The sequence below is a fragment of the Nannospalax galili genome, unplaced genomic scaffold (genome assembly GCF_000622305.1).
Source record: "Nannospalax galili isolate Female #2095 unplaced genomic scaffold, S.galili_v1.0 scaffold472, whole genome shotgun sequence".
NCBI classification, from domain to species: domain Eukaryota; kingdom Metazoa; phylum Chordata; class Mammalia; order Rodentia; family Spalacidae; genus Nannospalax; species Nannospalax galili.
This window is the reverse complement of record NW_008331487.1, coordinates 619,957-636,002: the sequence shown is the minus strand read 5'-3', so window position 1 is coordinate 636,002 and position 16,046 is coordinate 619,957. Positions and strand designations below refer to the sequence as shown.

The 16,046-nt window shown below is 51.5% G+C and overlaps 1 protein-coding gene across 2 annotated transcripts in view; it reads left to right on the top strand.

The window, feature by feature from the left end:
• The first annotated feature begins 4,461 nt into the window (after positions 1-4,461).
• The window catches only part of Ccn4 (cellular communication network factor 4), a 30,061-nt gene continuing 18,476 nt past the window's right edge, over positions 4,462-16,046 (top strand). Inside the window, exon 1 of one of the 2 annotated variants that reach the window (XM_029560326.1) lies at positions 4,462-4,746. In XM_029560326.1, coding sequence (XP_029416186.1) covers positions 4,678-4,746 — 69 coding nt within the window. In that variant the 5' untranslated portion in view covers positions 4,462-4,677. The remainder of the gene's footprint in view (positions 4,747-16,046) is intronic. The other variant, XM_008826471.3, reaches the window with a different exon arrangement.

The window sequence follows — 16,046 nt, the reverse complement described above, 5'->3', positions numbered from 1 at the left end:
AAACAGCACCACCAACTGGGGACAAAATGTCCAAATACTTGGAGCCTATGGAGACATTCTCATTCAAACCACCACAATGAACTGTGCTCTTGAACTGTGAACTAAATAAACCCTTCCTTAACTTGATTTTGTCAGGTATTTTGTCACAGGAAGAACAAAACTAGCATAGGGTCTCCCACTGAGCCTGGAACTGACTAATTAAGCTAGACTGACTGATCAATGAGCCCCAGGGATCTACCTGTTTCCATATCCCTAGTGCTATGATTACCATACATTCCACGATACCTGGATTTTCACATGGGTTCTGGGGATCAAACGCAAGCCGTCATACTTGCAAAGCAAGCATGTAACTGACTGAGCTGTCTCTGCAGTCCCACTCTATTCTCACAGTGTATATCTCTCAGATGCCTACTGTGTGCAAAACAAGGCCAGTCCACAGAGGAATAGATGAAAAGTGAGACAGATAAGGCCCTGATGGCCAACCACAGCCATCTTGTACCCAACCCAGATCCTTGTGGCTGGAGCCAAGGCTCAGACACACAGAGTAGAACCCTGGAGCTTCCATCTTGGTCTAGGGAAGGGGTAGAAACTATCAGGTGTGCCCAGAGACTCCAGAGTGCTCCAAGACAGGGGCTCAAGACTCTCTGGGAGCAAGGGAAATGGGTCTCTGCTGGGAGAGTTCGACCCTTTTGCATCAGTTCCTTAGTGCAGGCAAGCTGAATCTGCTACCTGTGTGAGAGTGAAGCCAACCGGGGTGGTACTTGTCTCATTTAGGTGTTCTTTCCATGACCTGTATGTGCCCCCATCAGATGAACCAGCAGAAATACTTGTGTTAAGGATATAAGACTCTAACTTTTATCAGGAGAAGCAGTGATGGAGAGAGCTAGGGGTCCAGTCTATGCTGAGGGGAGGAGCTCAGGGGGTGAGAGGGACTGACTCAAGGTGACCCAGGCTGGGTACACCTGTTGAGCCTCTGGGACAAGAAGAAAGAGGACAGATAACCACCATTTGCTTAGCACTCTGTCAGGTGCTAAGCACCAGTCTCTATCACAACCCTGGGAGCAGACATTATCCTCACCTCAGTATAGATGGGGGACTGAGGCTCACCACCCATACCTCTCATCTGACAACTCCAAAACCAGGGTTGCTTTGTATTAATTTACTTAACCCAGGCTAGCTGTACTCCAAGACTTTTCTTTTTCCTTCCCCTGTGGGAAGTGAGGAGTCCTAGAATCCCCTACCTGTGGCTAAGCCTATACCAAGAATGAATTTCCTTCCCAAACCAATCTTAGCTCAGGGACCCAGTCGCAAAGAGGGGGAAAGTGAGAACGCACCTGAGGGGGTGCAGGAAAAGGTGAAGAGGCAGCTACCCTGCCTCCCCTTGGTCTCTAGTTAGGCCTGGATCCCAGGGCTCCCTGCATGACCCCTCCATTGTCCCTTGGGCCCCAGGAAGGGAGGTAGAGCCTAGCCTGGTTCCTCCTTCCCACAGCCCCTAGCAATGGAGGCTGAAGGCCCAGTAGAGCTCAAATCACCTGCTGTTGAGCAAGGCAGCTACAGGGATCAACAGACATAGTCCCCAGTGGGTGTGCTGTACAGACCTGGCCCTCTGCCACCTGTAGTCAGTGTGGGCTCCCAACATGTTCATGGGACAAAGAAATGACAAACAAACAAGCTGTAAGTAGATTCGATACAGATGTCAGGGCCTCTGGGCATCTGGTCCTGAGACTGGGCCTGGAATCTTCCGAGCATCTGGCCATGGCCAGGGAAGCCTGTTGCCTGGTATAGGAATGCTCCCTTCTGGTCCTGCTCTGGAAGCCCCTCCCACAGGTCTTTGGAATTTATTCATTATTTACAGCTGTTCCAGGAGATCTGCCACAGTCCTTGCTGCCTGGAAGCTCAGGTCCTACTGGCACAGGCACCCCAGGCCCGAGGCAGAGTAGGAGATAGGGCTTCAAGAGAAACAAATGTGCAGTCAAACACAGTCATACTGTGGACTCGCTGGCCTTCCTGCCACAATCTGGAGCACACATGTGTGGCAGCCAAGGGTATAAGACACAGAAGTATCCTAGACTAGACCCCACCCTGAAGGTATTGCCAGGGCAGGGGCTAGAGGAGATGGAAAATGTTCTTTAGGGTGTGGCGGGAGTTACTGAGTGCTTGCTCTGAGCTAAGCTTCTCTAACAAGCCCCCACTCCAGTACTTCCTCCATGCCAGGAGCTACAGGGCTACCCATGACCCACTTTATCCATAAGGATACCAGAGCACAGAAAGGATGTGTGAGTTCTCCAAGGTCACACAGCAGTTAAATGTCAGGAAGCCCCATGTGCCCATTAAAGGAATAATCACTGGGAAGTTGATGGAGATGTGGGCCAACCAGTTGCCCAGCTGGAGGGCACAGAGCTGAAGGTTCCTGGGAATGAGGAGAGAGGCTCATGGGACACAAGGGGCAGAGGAAAAAAGAGAGGCTCAGGTGCAGAGGGAGGGGCCACAACATTGACATTCAGTGGATTCCTCTTAGCAGGCTGGAGACTTGGAAACCTGAGGGGCTGTGGCTGGTCAGTGCGGCTTGGGAAATCTGTTCCTGACCCTGTGCCCAGCAATGATGAAGGGACTCTGGTTTCAGGGACTCTAATGTGGGAACCCTGAAGTTGCTCAATACCTCTGATCTTGCTCTGCCTGGTCAAAGCACAGGGGGTGGGTAGGCATGGCTGCCTAACTAGAGTTGTGAGATGGCCTACGGCATGGGACAAACCCACGCCTGCTGTCCATCAAAAGGCCACAGACCTTTGATTGGCCCCCAGTACTTGGGGAGATTCCTTCAGTGTCACTTGCCAGCACACAGCCCTTGTTGGGTTCCTGCTTACAGCCTTGAGTGTTAGTGAAAAGAAAGTGCACATTCATTGAGATGATTGGTCTCCATGTGGCTCCTGCACTCCTGCCCTGATTTACATTTTACAGATACAATTTTGTTTAATCCTCATCTATCAGTCAACATGAATTCGAAGAACAAAGTATTCAACTACCTATGACTAAGGTAATAAACCACTGGCTTACGTCATATAATGAGAAATCTGGAGGTGATGATTTCAGGAAAGAAGATGCATAGAGATATTTTTTTTTTTCTTGATGAATGAGATCCTGTCTAGATGTCTCTTTATGCCTCAACTGGCCGGAAGCCTCATCTATCAGTCAACATGAATTCGAAGAACAAAGTATTCAACTACCTATTACTAAGGTAATAAACCACTGGCTTACGTCATATAATGAGAAACCTGGAGGTGATGATTTCAGGAAAGAAGATGCATAGAGATATTTTTTTTTTCTTGATGAATGAGATCCTGTCTAGATGTCCCTTTATGCCTCAACTGGCCGGAACTGGTTAGAGGTTCACTGCAATGCTTATGACTGAAAAATCAGCAGAGTCACCTCTTGGGGGTCATGTTTACTGTGATCATAAACACTTTCTGTGGGCTCAGCACATCACTTCCCCAAGCGACCCTTGTGCTCCTGTGTCCCTTGTTAATGAGCTGTTGGGAAAGGGGAAGGAAGGGTAGAGGAGCTACAGAGTAGAGCTTTCCTACTGAGGCTGGAGATGGGCAGCAGTGAGCAGGTATCAAGGACGGACATGGTGCATGAGAGGGTTAGAGAAAAGCCGTGTCTGGAGAAGCGCCTGCCCAAAGGCCATGTCAGGACTGGGGACTGCACTGAGACCCACAATAAGTGCCCCACATTAGCCATGATGCCAGTCTGAAGACCGTTCTGGTCCTTCTGAGACTCAGAATCAGGAGAGGGCAGGGGGGAAGCTGAGGCGGGAGGATGCACAGTGCCCATAGAGAGATGCTGTGTGGGGTAGAAGGCTCCCTGCCCCCTCTCCCTTCATCAGACAAATCTGAGACTTCTTTAGCCAGATTCCAGCAGGGGCTAAGAACGGGAGCCCCATCCCATGAGGAATAAGAAGGGTTCACTGACACTGGACATGAACCAGCACTCCGAGACCCCTGGTTGAGGAGCCAGGAGGGGACTGGCCATCTGTGCCCATGGCTTTGAGAACAGTGCAGACCTGCTGATAGATCATGCCTCGAGGCATCTCCTTGGTGAATTCTTGTCATTTTTGGGTGAGTGGAGGGAGAACCTTCTCTGCTTACAGCTAAGACAGAGTAATAAGAGACAGTAATGAAGGCTAGCTATGGGTTAGGAGGGAAACAGGAGGGCACCTCCTCCCTGAGCCCTGGCAAAGACCCCACATGGTCCTCAGCATCCTCACCTCCAGCCCACACCCTCCTTCAGTTTCCTCCTGCCTTCAGAGCCTTTTGGGAGCACAGAGGATGCTGGGTGAGATTTCACCTCCTGTGTGTGAAATTACAGTGCTGGAACTTTCCCTTTAAGAGCTGTCAGAGCAGAGAGGCTGGCCAAGTTGGGCTGGAGGTGGGGACAGAGGGAAGAAAAAAAAAGGGAGAGAGAGAGAGAGGCAGGAAAAGTTTCTTCAGAGGAAAACGCAGGGCCCGTCTGTGGGCCTGACGTCAGCTGTCGCTTTCATAAACTCCCCCTGGGGTGGGGGGGGGCTGAGGAAGGCTCTGTACTGCTCTGATGGGCCGGCCCAGTCCTGGCCCAGCTCCCCCAAGAGGCAGCTGCATCTTCTGGGCTGAGCCGCAGCATCTGTGCCATTGACCTCCAGGCATGAGGTGGTTCCTGCCCTGGACGCTGGCAGCCGTGGCAGCTGCAGTGGCGGGCAGCGTCCTGGCCATGGTGAGTCCTGCCTGGAAGGGACCAGAATGGGGACTTACTCCTTTTCTGCCTGTTGCTGAGGCCAAGGGATGGGGGTCAGGACAAGAAGGATTGGAGTGGTGGTTAGGGAGGAGGGGAGAGGGGCTGCTGGGGTCAGCAGAAGCTGGCTGAGTGGGGAGGAAGGAGAACCCCTTGGGAAGCAGACTGCCTTCCTCTGCCCACAGAAAGGACCACTCCACAGAACATGGGGGTCTGCACCTCAGACCAGTGGTGTGATCTTGGGTTGATCACTGGCCCTCTCAGAGCAGCATAAAGGGAGGGAGTTATTGGGGGACATCTAGAGTCTTGGGGTTTGTGCATCAGAGATCCCTCAAGGAAAGGTGCTGAGAAATGTCTGAAAAAGTTGGGAGGGAATTCCAGCTTCTGGCTAAGTGCTCCTGAGCAAACAGAGGTTGGAGTTTTCCAGTTCCACCTTGAGTCTGCATGGCCCTCTGTGGTTTGTCCAGTGAGCATGCTCCTATCCTGCCAACCCCGAAGGCACCTGAGGGTTCTCTCTCACGTGCGTACCAGAGTGGGAGACAGCAGGCTGCACCCTCAGGAGCCAGGGGAGAAAGACACGTGGCAGCACGGAGCAGCCTGTTGGAACTGGGCAGAGGGGAAGCCACTCAGGGCAGTGGGGTGGGCGACTGGGCAGAAAGAAGCCAGCTTAGGGCATCAGAGTAGGCAGTCTGGCAGCTACTAAGCCTGAGGTCCTACATGGAGGCCAAGGACAGTGGGAGTTGGCAAGAAGGCTATTGTTACTGAATTACACCAGGGCTTCTTCTGGAATTAACACTTACTGGAGATGGAGGAAACTGAGGGTCAGGGTCCAGCTAACTGCCTGTAGGCCCACAGACTCAGTCAGATTCCACCAAGGGTAGGCTCAGTCCTGGCTAAGACTAGGTGGCAGGCACCCTTGAGGCACTTAGGGGCAATGCATGGAGAACAAACATGTTTGGTTTGTGTGTAAGTCCTCTAGTGCTTTCATAGTACTTGCTGGCTGTAGGTGCCGGAACCTAACCCTTCAGAAAAAAAAAAGAAAAGATACCAGCTCTATTCACAAACGATGGCCAGAAACAGAAGCATGGAGGGATAAAGAGATTTGCCCAAGGTGGGATGAGTGTGTGGCCAAAGTCACACTCAGATCTCTGAAGGCACGTACTCACCGTTCTTTAGCATTTTCTACCACTGGAGCCCAAGAAGGAAGGAGCCCCAGCTGCCTCTGCCTCAAGACTGGCTGGAACTGGGTACAGGCCTGCAGGTGGCTGAGTCTGGGAGGGCCGGGTATGGATGGAGAAATGGTGAGAGTTCCCTGATGGCCAGAGTTGGAGTGAGTGGAGGAAAGGAGAGTTTATAGTGGGTCCTGCGCTACTGGAACCTGATCACCCTCCCAGAGCAGCTGGGGCGGGGGGTGGGGGGGCGGAGGAGTTCAGACAGCCAGGGCTCAGTCAGGGGATCTCAACAAAGAGACCCAGAATCTAGAAGGACCTAGCAGCGGGAGCAGCAGCAGCAGCAGCAGACTCCATACTATTAGGGGACTCGGGACCTCCCAGGACAAAGGTCCAGCAACCTGAGTTCTCAGGACATTCTTAAAATCCCCATCCAGGGACACAGCCCCTGATGGGAAAGAGCAGGGCTCTACCCAGAAATCAGCACCTAGCTTTTTAGCCAAATTCCACACATGGCATCCTCTGGAACTAATACAGAAAGGGAGTTCAAGTCCAGTGAAGGGCCTGGAGGGCTCTCATGGAAAGAATGATGAACAAAGTCCATATGGAACAAAAAGTATGTGGGAAGTGAGAACCGCCAAGAGGACTATAAAGGAAGTGGGCTGGGAGGGAGGTGCTGTCTGACGTGCATGTAACTAAATGGGGCTGATGGAAAGAGAGGCCAGCTGAGGAGTGGACCATCCAGGCTGGGGGAGGCAGGATCCTGAGCTCAGATGCAAAGCTGTATTTGACACTGTTTTGTCTTTATTTTTTTTTGACACATTTGCTTTATCTCTCTTTTTCCTTTCTTTTCTTTCTGAATGCTCACCTCCTAAGAGAAAGGGGCCAGAGTGTCAAAGCCCAACTAAGTACTGTGGCACACAGTGAATACCCACATGCCATGCCTGTGTGGAGACAGGAGGCCTGCCTCCATGCCTCCAAGTTCATTGACATTAAGTATCTCTGAAATTCTTGTCACAACATTAAGCAGATATAACCACCCTCCCTTATAAATGCAAAAACTGAAGCTCAGAGTGGTTAATCGCCTAAGATCACAAAGCTAGCAGTCCTTGGAGCTGGCATTTGAACTTGGGTGCATGAAGTCTTTCACTGCCCTGGTTTGGGTCCTTGTGCAGAAACTGGAACATCCGCCCACATGTTGGAACAAGAAAGGACAAGGCAATGTTGTCCAAGATAGAAAGGCTGGGATACAGGCTGTGCCCACTGTAGCATCTCCCCCTGCCCATGTATGTGGATCATGCACAGTTCTGTGTGTGTGAGGGAATGGGGCAAGGGAAATATGTAAACCTCATTGTTTGGATGAGGGATGCAAACTTATTCTCTATTTCCAGAACCCACTGCAGAATACTGGGGTCTTGGGCATGTGACAAAATCCTCCCTCTAAAAGAGAGGGTGAACATGACCACCAGACATTGTTCACATGCCTTGGTGTGGTACAATGGCGTGGATCTGCATCTCCACCTGGTCCCTTTCCACAGTCCCCAGATCACTCCCCTGAGGTTGCCCTCAAGCCCCTCCCCTGCTCAGCCCCATAATGAAGCTTGACAAGACGCTCCAGGAGGACTGCTGAAAGTCAGTCGGGCCCCTTGAATGGGGTGTTTGTCCAGGGATGGGACTCAGAAGGGTTGCTCCATACTTATCTTGAGAAACAAACACCACTGGGCATTGGGCAGAACTCTGGTCCACTGACAGACCCATGCACTGCACAGTACAGAGTTTAGGGACAGCTCTGTCTGCCCAGGACCTGGTGAAGATAGCAGCTTTAAAACCTTCCAGGGTGCCCCGCCATCTATCTCTTAGGCAGGGAAGAAGCTGCAGCCATGGCTGGGCCACTGCAGCCCCAGAAGCCACTGATTATAGGGTCTTGGATCCAGGCTCTGGCACATGTGCTCTTGTGTTCAGTACTCTGAGGGTACCCCACTTGCCAGCCAAGGGGAGGATAAAGGCCAGGAGGGCTCGAGAGCCTGTTCAGTTCTGGCATGCACCCTTAGACTCCACATGGACTAATGCAACACAGTGAGCACTGCCCACTGAGGCAGAGAATGTGCTGTGGTCCAGACCTGCACTGCCCACTGCAGCTCCTGTCATAGGCCACTGGGCTCCTGAGCTGCAGCAAGCTGTACCAAGAATTGCCCCAGACTACAGACCTCAGTGGGAACAGTCTAGAATGGCAGGCTTGCTCCTTCCTATCCTGATTCCTATTGATCGGATATAATTGGAGTACATACTGGATTCAACAAAATATACTATTGAAGCCAATATTATACTATTATACTATATACTATTGAAGTCACCTGCTTCTGATCTTTTTGATGTGGCTGGCATTGTGTGTCACTGGGCAATGTAGGCCTGGGATGATGCAGGTGAGCACAGAGGTATAGTATCAGGTGGGGAGGGGACATTGCTGAGGGTTCTAAGTCCAGACTCTGATTACAAGCTGGATACCTCGGGAAAAACGTCCCCGAAATGACATTCATTGTCCCTGTGAAGGGACAGATTCTCACTAGATTTTGGTGATGCTGAGGGGATGGAGAGAGTGGAGGGATGGGGTAAGAGAGAACATGTGGCACCTATAGACAGGGGAACTGTTCCATTGTCCTAGCATCAGGGCCAGATCCCAACCGAGTTGCAGGCAGGCTTCCGGTCCAGGAGGGTAGTCACTAGAAGGACTGGGCTCAGTGAGAGATGTGTGCAAGGCAGGGTGGGAACTGCCTGCTGCCTTGGACTAAGTGCTTGGAATCTTCTAAAGCATGTCTCCAGTAGTGGGAGGAAAGTTGGGTGAGCACTGCAGGGAACTGTGAGGAAAGCTGATAAGGATTATGGTGATGGTGACAATGATGATGATGGTGACGGGAATGATGATGATGGTGGTGGTGGCGGTGAGAGTGATGGTGGTGGTGATGATGATGTGATTGATGATAGTGTTGATGGTGATGGTGGTAATGATAGAGGCAGTGGTGATGGTGATGGGGGTGGTGATGATGGTGATGATGAGCATGGTGGTTATGATATGATGATGATGATGGTGGTGGTGGTGATGGTGGTAATGATAGAGGCAGTGGTGATGGTGATGGGGGTAGTGATGATGGTGATGATGAGCATGGTGGTTATGATATGATGATGATGATGGTGGTGGTGGTGATGGTAGAGATGGTAGTGATGACAGTGGTGATGGTGATGGTGATGGAGATATGATGATGATAGTGTTGATGGTGATGGTGATGGTGGTAATAACAGAGACTCTGCTGATGCTGCTGCGGTGGTAATGATGGTGGTGATGAGGGTGATGAAGAGGGTGGCGGTTATGATACTGATGATGGTGGTGATGGTAGAGATGGTGATGATGACAATGGTGACAGTGATGGAGGTGATAATGCTGATGATAGCGACAGTGATACTGATGATAGTGATGATGATGATGATGGTGGTGGTGGTGGTGGTGGTGATGATGGTAATGAAATGTCTCTCAAAAGACTGAGTCAGGGGTAATGGCCTCTCCATGTTGACTGTGGGCTCACAGATCATTCACTTGCTTTTTCTAGAGGCCAGACAGTCCCACTATGTGCTCCTGAGGAGAAGGTTCTCAGGCTGGAGACAGATTATGACACTGACAGAGGGGGACATGCTGAGAACACGGGGCTGATAAAAGATCACTTTTTGGAGTTTGTGTTGGATGTTTGAGAAGTCCAGGTACCTGCATGGGAACTGGTTCCTTGATGACTCCTGAGCACACTGGACTAGATAGACTAGTCTCTGCTCCAGTGCTGACACCCTGATGTTCATCAGCCAGTGCTCTTCCCACTTTCCTCTCCCCACTCCTCCCTCAGTCTTCCACTTTCCCCTCCTCCCACCTTTTCCTCTCCTTCCCCTTCCTCCTTCCTCCCCCTCCTTCCTCTCCTCTCCTCCCCCTCCTTCCCCAGGTTAATTACTCTTTATACAAGTCCTAAATCCTCTTTCGAGTGCTAACCTCCTCCTCCCTCCTCCTCCTCCTCCTCTTCCTCCTCCTCCTCCCCTTCCTCCTCTTCCTCCTCCACCATAAAAGTAGAAGAAAGCTAGAGGGCGGCAGAAGGGAGAGAAACTGGGCCTCTGAGAGGGGATAATGGACATTCCAGGGATGAGATTTGATCTGGGTCCGCCCACCAAGTCTGGGATCTGCAGGCAAGTCCAGGCTAGGCTTCACTGCAGCAGATCTGCTGGGGGCAGGGGCCAGGGGAGGCAGAGCCCAGGCTCCAAGGGCTCCTCTGGGACTGCCTCCAGTCTGTGAGTAAAGAGAAGAGACGTGAACTGTGAGCCTCCCCAGGGTAGGGAGCCCTGGGGATTTCAGGATAAAGGAACACTCCGAGGAAGCTAGACTTTAACCCTGCCCTGGGCAGAATGGTAGACTCCATGAAGAGCCTAGGGGGTGGGGGGAGACGCCGGGGCTCATTTCTGAGACAACTGAGCAAACCGTTTCCTTTCTGCTCGTTTTTTTCATCTTGAAAGTGAGATCGGACTTGACCCTCAACTTGCTTCCAGCGGAAGCCACCTGGAGTCTGAGTTCATTTCAGGGATAGGGCTCCACTGAACAAGCTACAGGACTTTCATTGGCTCATCTTCACAGGGGTGACCCAGAGCTGCTGCCTCCCTGTAGTGCTCTGTTGGCCTTACCACCAAAAACAGTGCATTCCTGTTCTGAGCTGTCTCTTGAATATGTTCCTCTCTCCAGGTCCCAGGCTGTTCTTCTCCTCCCCATATCCTTTGCCAATGTGTAGGTATGCCCTGCCCGTATCCTGCCTATAGTACTCACCTGAAGCTTAGCAGTTAGCCCAGCCTAACCCACCATCTCAGTGGGCACAACAGGGCTTTTCACTCACTCTCCCTGCCTGGACCTACTTTCCAGCCTCACCCTTCCTGGCCACCTTGTTCACCATTTTTGCTATTGCCTCTCTATGCACACACCTGTGCTGTTCTTCCATCACAAGTACCTTTCCCAGCCTTGTCCATCCCATACCAGGGGTGGCATCTTGCCTGGGACACCTCCAGAGAGCCCTCCTCGCCTCCCCCCAGGTAGGGCTGCAGATACTCCCATAGTCTTGTCCTTGACCCATAGAAGAGATCACATCATTCAACTGGAACTCCCTGGCCTCACCCCACAGAGCATCATCCCCTGTTCGCACCCTGTCCTCCAAAGCTGAAGCCCTTTGCTCGGGTTGTGCTCCCCGCCCCCAGCCTGGTTCATGCTGTGTTCCTTCTTGATCTGTCATTGTCTGTGCTAGCACAGTGTAGGTGCTCAGGGCAGTCTTTGCAAAAGGAAAGCCAGGCCTGACTGGGTAGCAGCTGGGCAGAGTGCGTTTAAGGGAAGGGATGGACAAGAAGAATGACCATGAACTTTGCTGAACTGAAGGCACCTGCTGGGGTAGAGAATGTGGAAAGAGGACCCAATTGTTGAGAGGCCTGAGTAGCAAGTTTTCCAGACTTGGCTTCTGAGCAGGGACTGACTTTACAGGCTCTGCTTCCGTCTCAGCCTCAGTGTTCCTGTCTAGAAAGGAGACATGATGAACCACTCTGCCTGTGCACCAGGTGGGACTGTGTGGAGCTCATAAAGTGAGGGCATGCAGCCCAGGGACAAGAGCCAGCTCCATGCTGCCCACTCCAGTGGCTGGCCCACAATTTATTGGCCGTGATGGATATAGAAGTCTTTGTCATAGGACTGTGCTTGGGAAAGGACACAAGCTGGGCTAGGCATGGGTGGGGCAGGAATTCCAGGTCCTTTGGGATTGGAGGGGTTGGTGTCAAGTCAGAGTCCATTGGCAGCTCTTAGCTGGACCTAGTAGGTGCCACATTGTTTGGGAACTGCAGGCACCTCCCCTTCCAGCTCTCATCTTTATACTGAAAGCTGTATCCATTTACGTGTGCAGCAAACACACACACACACACATACACACACACGCATGCACGTACACAGAGCTTCTTAGAGGATGATGTGCAAGAGTCTAACTTCCCTGGGCCTCGGCCTCAGTTTCCTCATCTTTCAGGTTGAGCTCATCCATGCTCACCCCCCAGAGCATTGTGGTTTGGCTGACTCGGAGGCCCTTGTCTTCCCCAGATGGCCCCTGCTTGCCATCTCCATGTCTTTAAACCCCAGGTCCCAGCAGCTGTGACCACTGGTTGCTTCTGTCTGAATCTCACCCTTCTCTCCAGCTGGGGCTGTCCCCAGCATATACACATATGCAATTGTATCATCTATAATTACATATAATTTTATTATACATTCTATGTTATGTAATATGTATTAAAGATAGATAACAGAAGATAGACGATAGATAAATGATAGCGAGACAGATGATAGATAAACTGTGGTTTTGTTGTGATTTTCTTCGAACTCTCTGTAAATGCTGAAACCACTTCTGGTCCCGATACAAAAGCCCTGAAGTGGCTGCGGCTGGGCTGTGGCTCTGCCTTCACCGTGGCCCTTGATGGTCTGTCCCACCATGCCTTGCTTTAGCAACATATGATGAATGACTCAATGAATGCTTACTGTTTGGAAAGACCCTCTCTCTCCTCCCTTCTAGTCTTTCCACAGCTTTCATGCCCTGCCAGAGGGTCCCAAACTACAGTGTGTAAAATCAATGGGAAAAAAAATCACAAAACATCTTCCCTCTTCCTTGACCTCACCCCTGGCCAGCTGGAGTGAACTTGGGGCAACCTAAAGAAGTACAGCCTGAGGGCCCTGGCCTTACTGGGGGCGGAGGTGGGGTGGTGGCCCACAGGGCTTGGAGCCAAGAGCCTCCCACACAGTGGTGCCCAGCAGTTCCCAGGAGGAGCTAGAAAAGATGCATCTTCCACTGGCTCGTTTGCACTAAAATGTGGGAACAAGGCAGTGGGCTCCACAGGTGCCAGGAGGTATATGCCACAGTCTGGGATCACCCTACCTCCAGCCTCCCCCAAGGCCTCTTTTCAGCAGCCGCCCCTAGGCAGGGGACTCTCCAAATTCCCTGGTCAGCTGAAGTGCGCAGAGCCATTCATGCTTCGACACTGCCCCCTGGTGGAATATATTGGCACAGCCTCCCAAAGACAGCATCCTGGTCCTCTGCTCACCCCGGCTGTTCCCTGAAGTTTGCGCGGGTATACCCAGGCATCTGTGGGCACTGAGGAAACTGCGCCTTGTCTGAAATCTGAATGCAGCTGTTCTCTCTTCTGATGGGGCCCTTTGTAACCGGGGATCACCTTTATTGCTTCACAGTTCTGTAGTGATTCCAGGCCTTATCCCCCAAGGCACCAGGTACTCAGTAGGGGCTTAGTGCCTAAGTGTACTGGGCAGGCGGCGGGATGAATGAATGAATATGGATGAATGAGGGGATGGTGTAGCTGGCGATGGCAGATGCAGGTTCTGGAGGGATGCGGGGACCAGACACCACTTACAGGCAATGAGGCCTCAAGCAAGTAACTTCAACCCACTGAGCCTCAGTTTCCTCTGTTGTGAAATGGAGATAACACTAGCAAATGCTTAGCAGGATTGCTGGAGGAACCTGCCAGCTTCACACACACCCTTTTACAAATGAGGAAGAGAGTTCTCCATAGCCCCACACACAGCCCTTCTCCACAGCCCAGCCCTGGCAGTGGTGCAGTGGGAGGCTGTCACATGGGGTCCCCTCACTTCCCTGCATCCTCTCACCATGGGACCACTCATGCATAAAGAGAGAGAGAGAATCTGTCTCCCTCTGGATGTCCTGTAGGGTCCAGTCCACCATGGCAGGGCCCCCTTCCTTTTTTTTTTTTTTTTTTTTTGCTCCAATATCCCTCCCAGACACTTCTAAAAACAGAGGAAGACCATTGTGTGAAGTCCAGATGATCGGTTTAGTTTCTGGGGCCCTCTGCAGAGTGCTAGGCTATGCTGTTCTGCCGTCGTCACAGGTCACCTGTAAACTGCATCTTACAAACACATGCGCAGACTCTCCCACTGGGATGAACTTTTCTTCTCAACATTAATCAGCTTAAGTAGTGAACAAAGCATGTCTCTGAACCTGCCTACCCATTACACTTTAGGTCCGGAGGGGTTAGGTGTGATATTCCTAGGGGCAGCATGCTATCTGGAGGGGTAGCAATGGTGTGTGCCCCACAGCTATGCCTGCTAGCTCTGTGCAGGGCACTTTTGGGAGTCCGCAGGGGTGCATATAGCATAGGCTGTACATGAGCTAAGTGTAAAAGCAGGAAGGTTGCCTGAAGCCCTGCTCTGTTTTCCTCCTCTTCTGTAGCCATCTGACCCAATGATGGCCAGCTGTTTCTTTTTTAAACTTTTATTTTTAATGTATTACGTGTGTGTGTGTGTGTGTGTGTGTGTGTGTGTGTGTGTGTGTGTGTAGGTCAGTGCGTGTATGGCTGTCAGAAGACAACTTTCAGGAGTTGGTTCTGTCCTTCTACCCTGAAGTGGTTCTTCCTTGAAGCAGCAGTTGTGAGTCTCGGGGACAACTGTACAGGGGCTGCTATCTGTGACCCCCACCTGTTTCTGCTGAGCTGGGTACTTCAGGCTAGCTGGCCCACAAGCTCCTGGGTGATCCTCCTGTCTCCACCTCCCATCCTGCTGTAGGAGTGCTGCGATTACACGGATGCACCACATTGTTTTTTCACATGGATTCCAGGGGTTGAACCCAGGTCATCAGGCTTTTACTGGCTTAGCCATCTTGCTGACTTCCAGCTGCGTCTTGGTTGCTTCCCAAGATGGTATCCTCACTACCTTTCAGCTAATTTCTTCCATCAGGAAATGATCCCTCGTGCATCAGTGTGAAAAAAAAAAAAAAGAAAGAAAAACCTAAACCCAACAGATCTGATTTCTAATCCACGCTCTAAGGTGTCTAAACGGTCCAGTCACCACACTAATCTGTAAATTGGGAATAATGTATCAGCCACCATAGGGAAAATTAGGTGAGATTAGCCTGAATAACAGAAGGCTCATGGGAGCCTGGCCTCAAGTGTCCTCAAGGTGGTGGTTCACAGTGGACAAGCTGAGCATTAGGGGGCCATAGCATGATGTAATCATCTCTGGGATCAACAGGATCAAGAATGCCATCTGCCAGAGGAGAAAGCTGGGCCTCAGATAGGAGCTCCCATGCCACAGGGTCAGTGGCTAGCAAAGGCCTGACAAAATGTCACGGCATGATGTGCTCAAAGCCCAGATCTGCCCCCACCATGTCCTGCTGCCATCTTTCTGTGAGTGAGTGAGGCAATTAAGGCTATCCATGGCCTGGACATTCAGTGGGCATTCGCAACTAGTCAGCTCTGTGTCTTCATACCAACCGTGACCTGCATACATGCCTCTGTGCTCAGGGCACTGTGTACGGTGTCAGCTCCATGCTCTGCGATGGCTGCGCACTTCTGGTTCCTTGCCATCCTTCCACCTTGGCCCCATTCCTTCTCTTCCATCGTGGTCCCTGAAGTCATTCCTCCTACCTGGAGAAGTTCACCCAGCACACCGTCCTGAAGGCAGGTCTGTCTGCTCTCCCCATTGTATCCTCAGCACTGAGCCCAGCACCCAGCACAAGGTAAAAGCAAAGATGTGTTGGGTGAACAAACGAAATGAATGAGTGTGTGAACACCGTCACTACAGCATTGGTCACCCTGGTTGCAACTGTAGTGTACATGACTCCTGGCTCACTGGGTGTGCACTAGTGAGAAGAGGGACTCTAAGCAGTACCACTTCCTCCCAGCACAGAGCCTGGCACACAGTAGGTGTTCAGTAAACATCTGTAGCTTCCATGAATCAAAGAGCTGCTGTGGGAGCCTGGAGAGATGGTTCAGTGGTTAAGAGCACTAGCTGCTCTTGCATAGGACCCAGGTTTGGTTCCTGGCACCCACATGGTGGCTAACAACCATCCCTAACCCCAGTTCCAGGGGATCCAGGGGATCCATCTTCTGACCTCCTCAGGCATTGCACAACACGGGTGCACTTACACAGATGCAGGCAATACATTCATACACATAAAATAAATAATAAAAAAATAGCCAGGCATGGTGGTGCACACCTGTAGTCCCAGCACTTGGGAGGCAGAGGCAGGCGGATCTCTGTGAGTTCAAGGC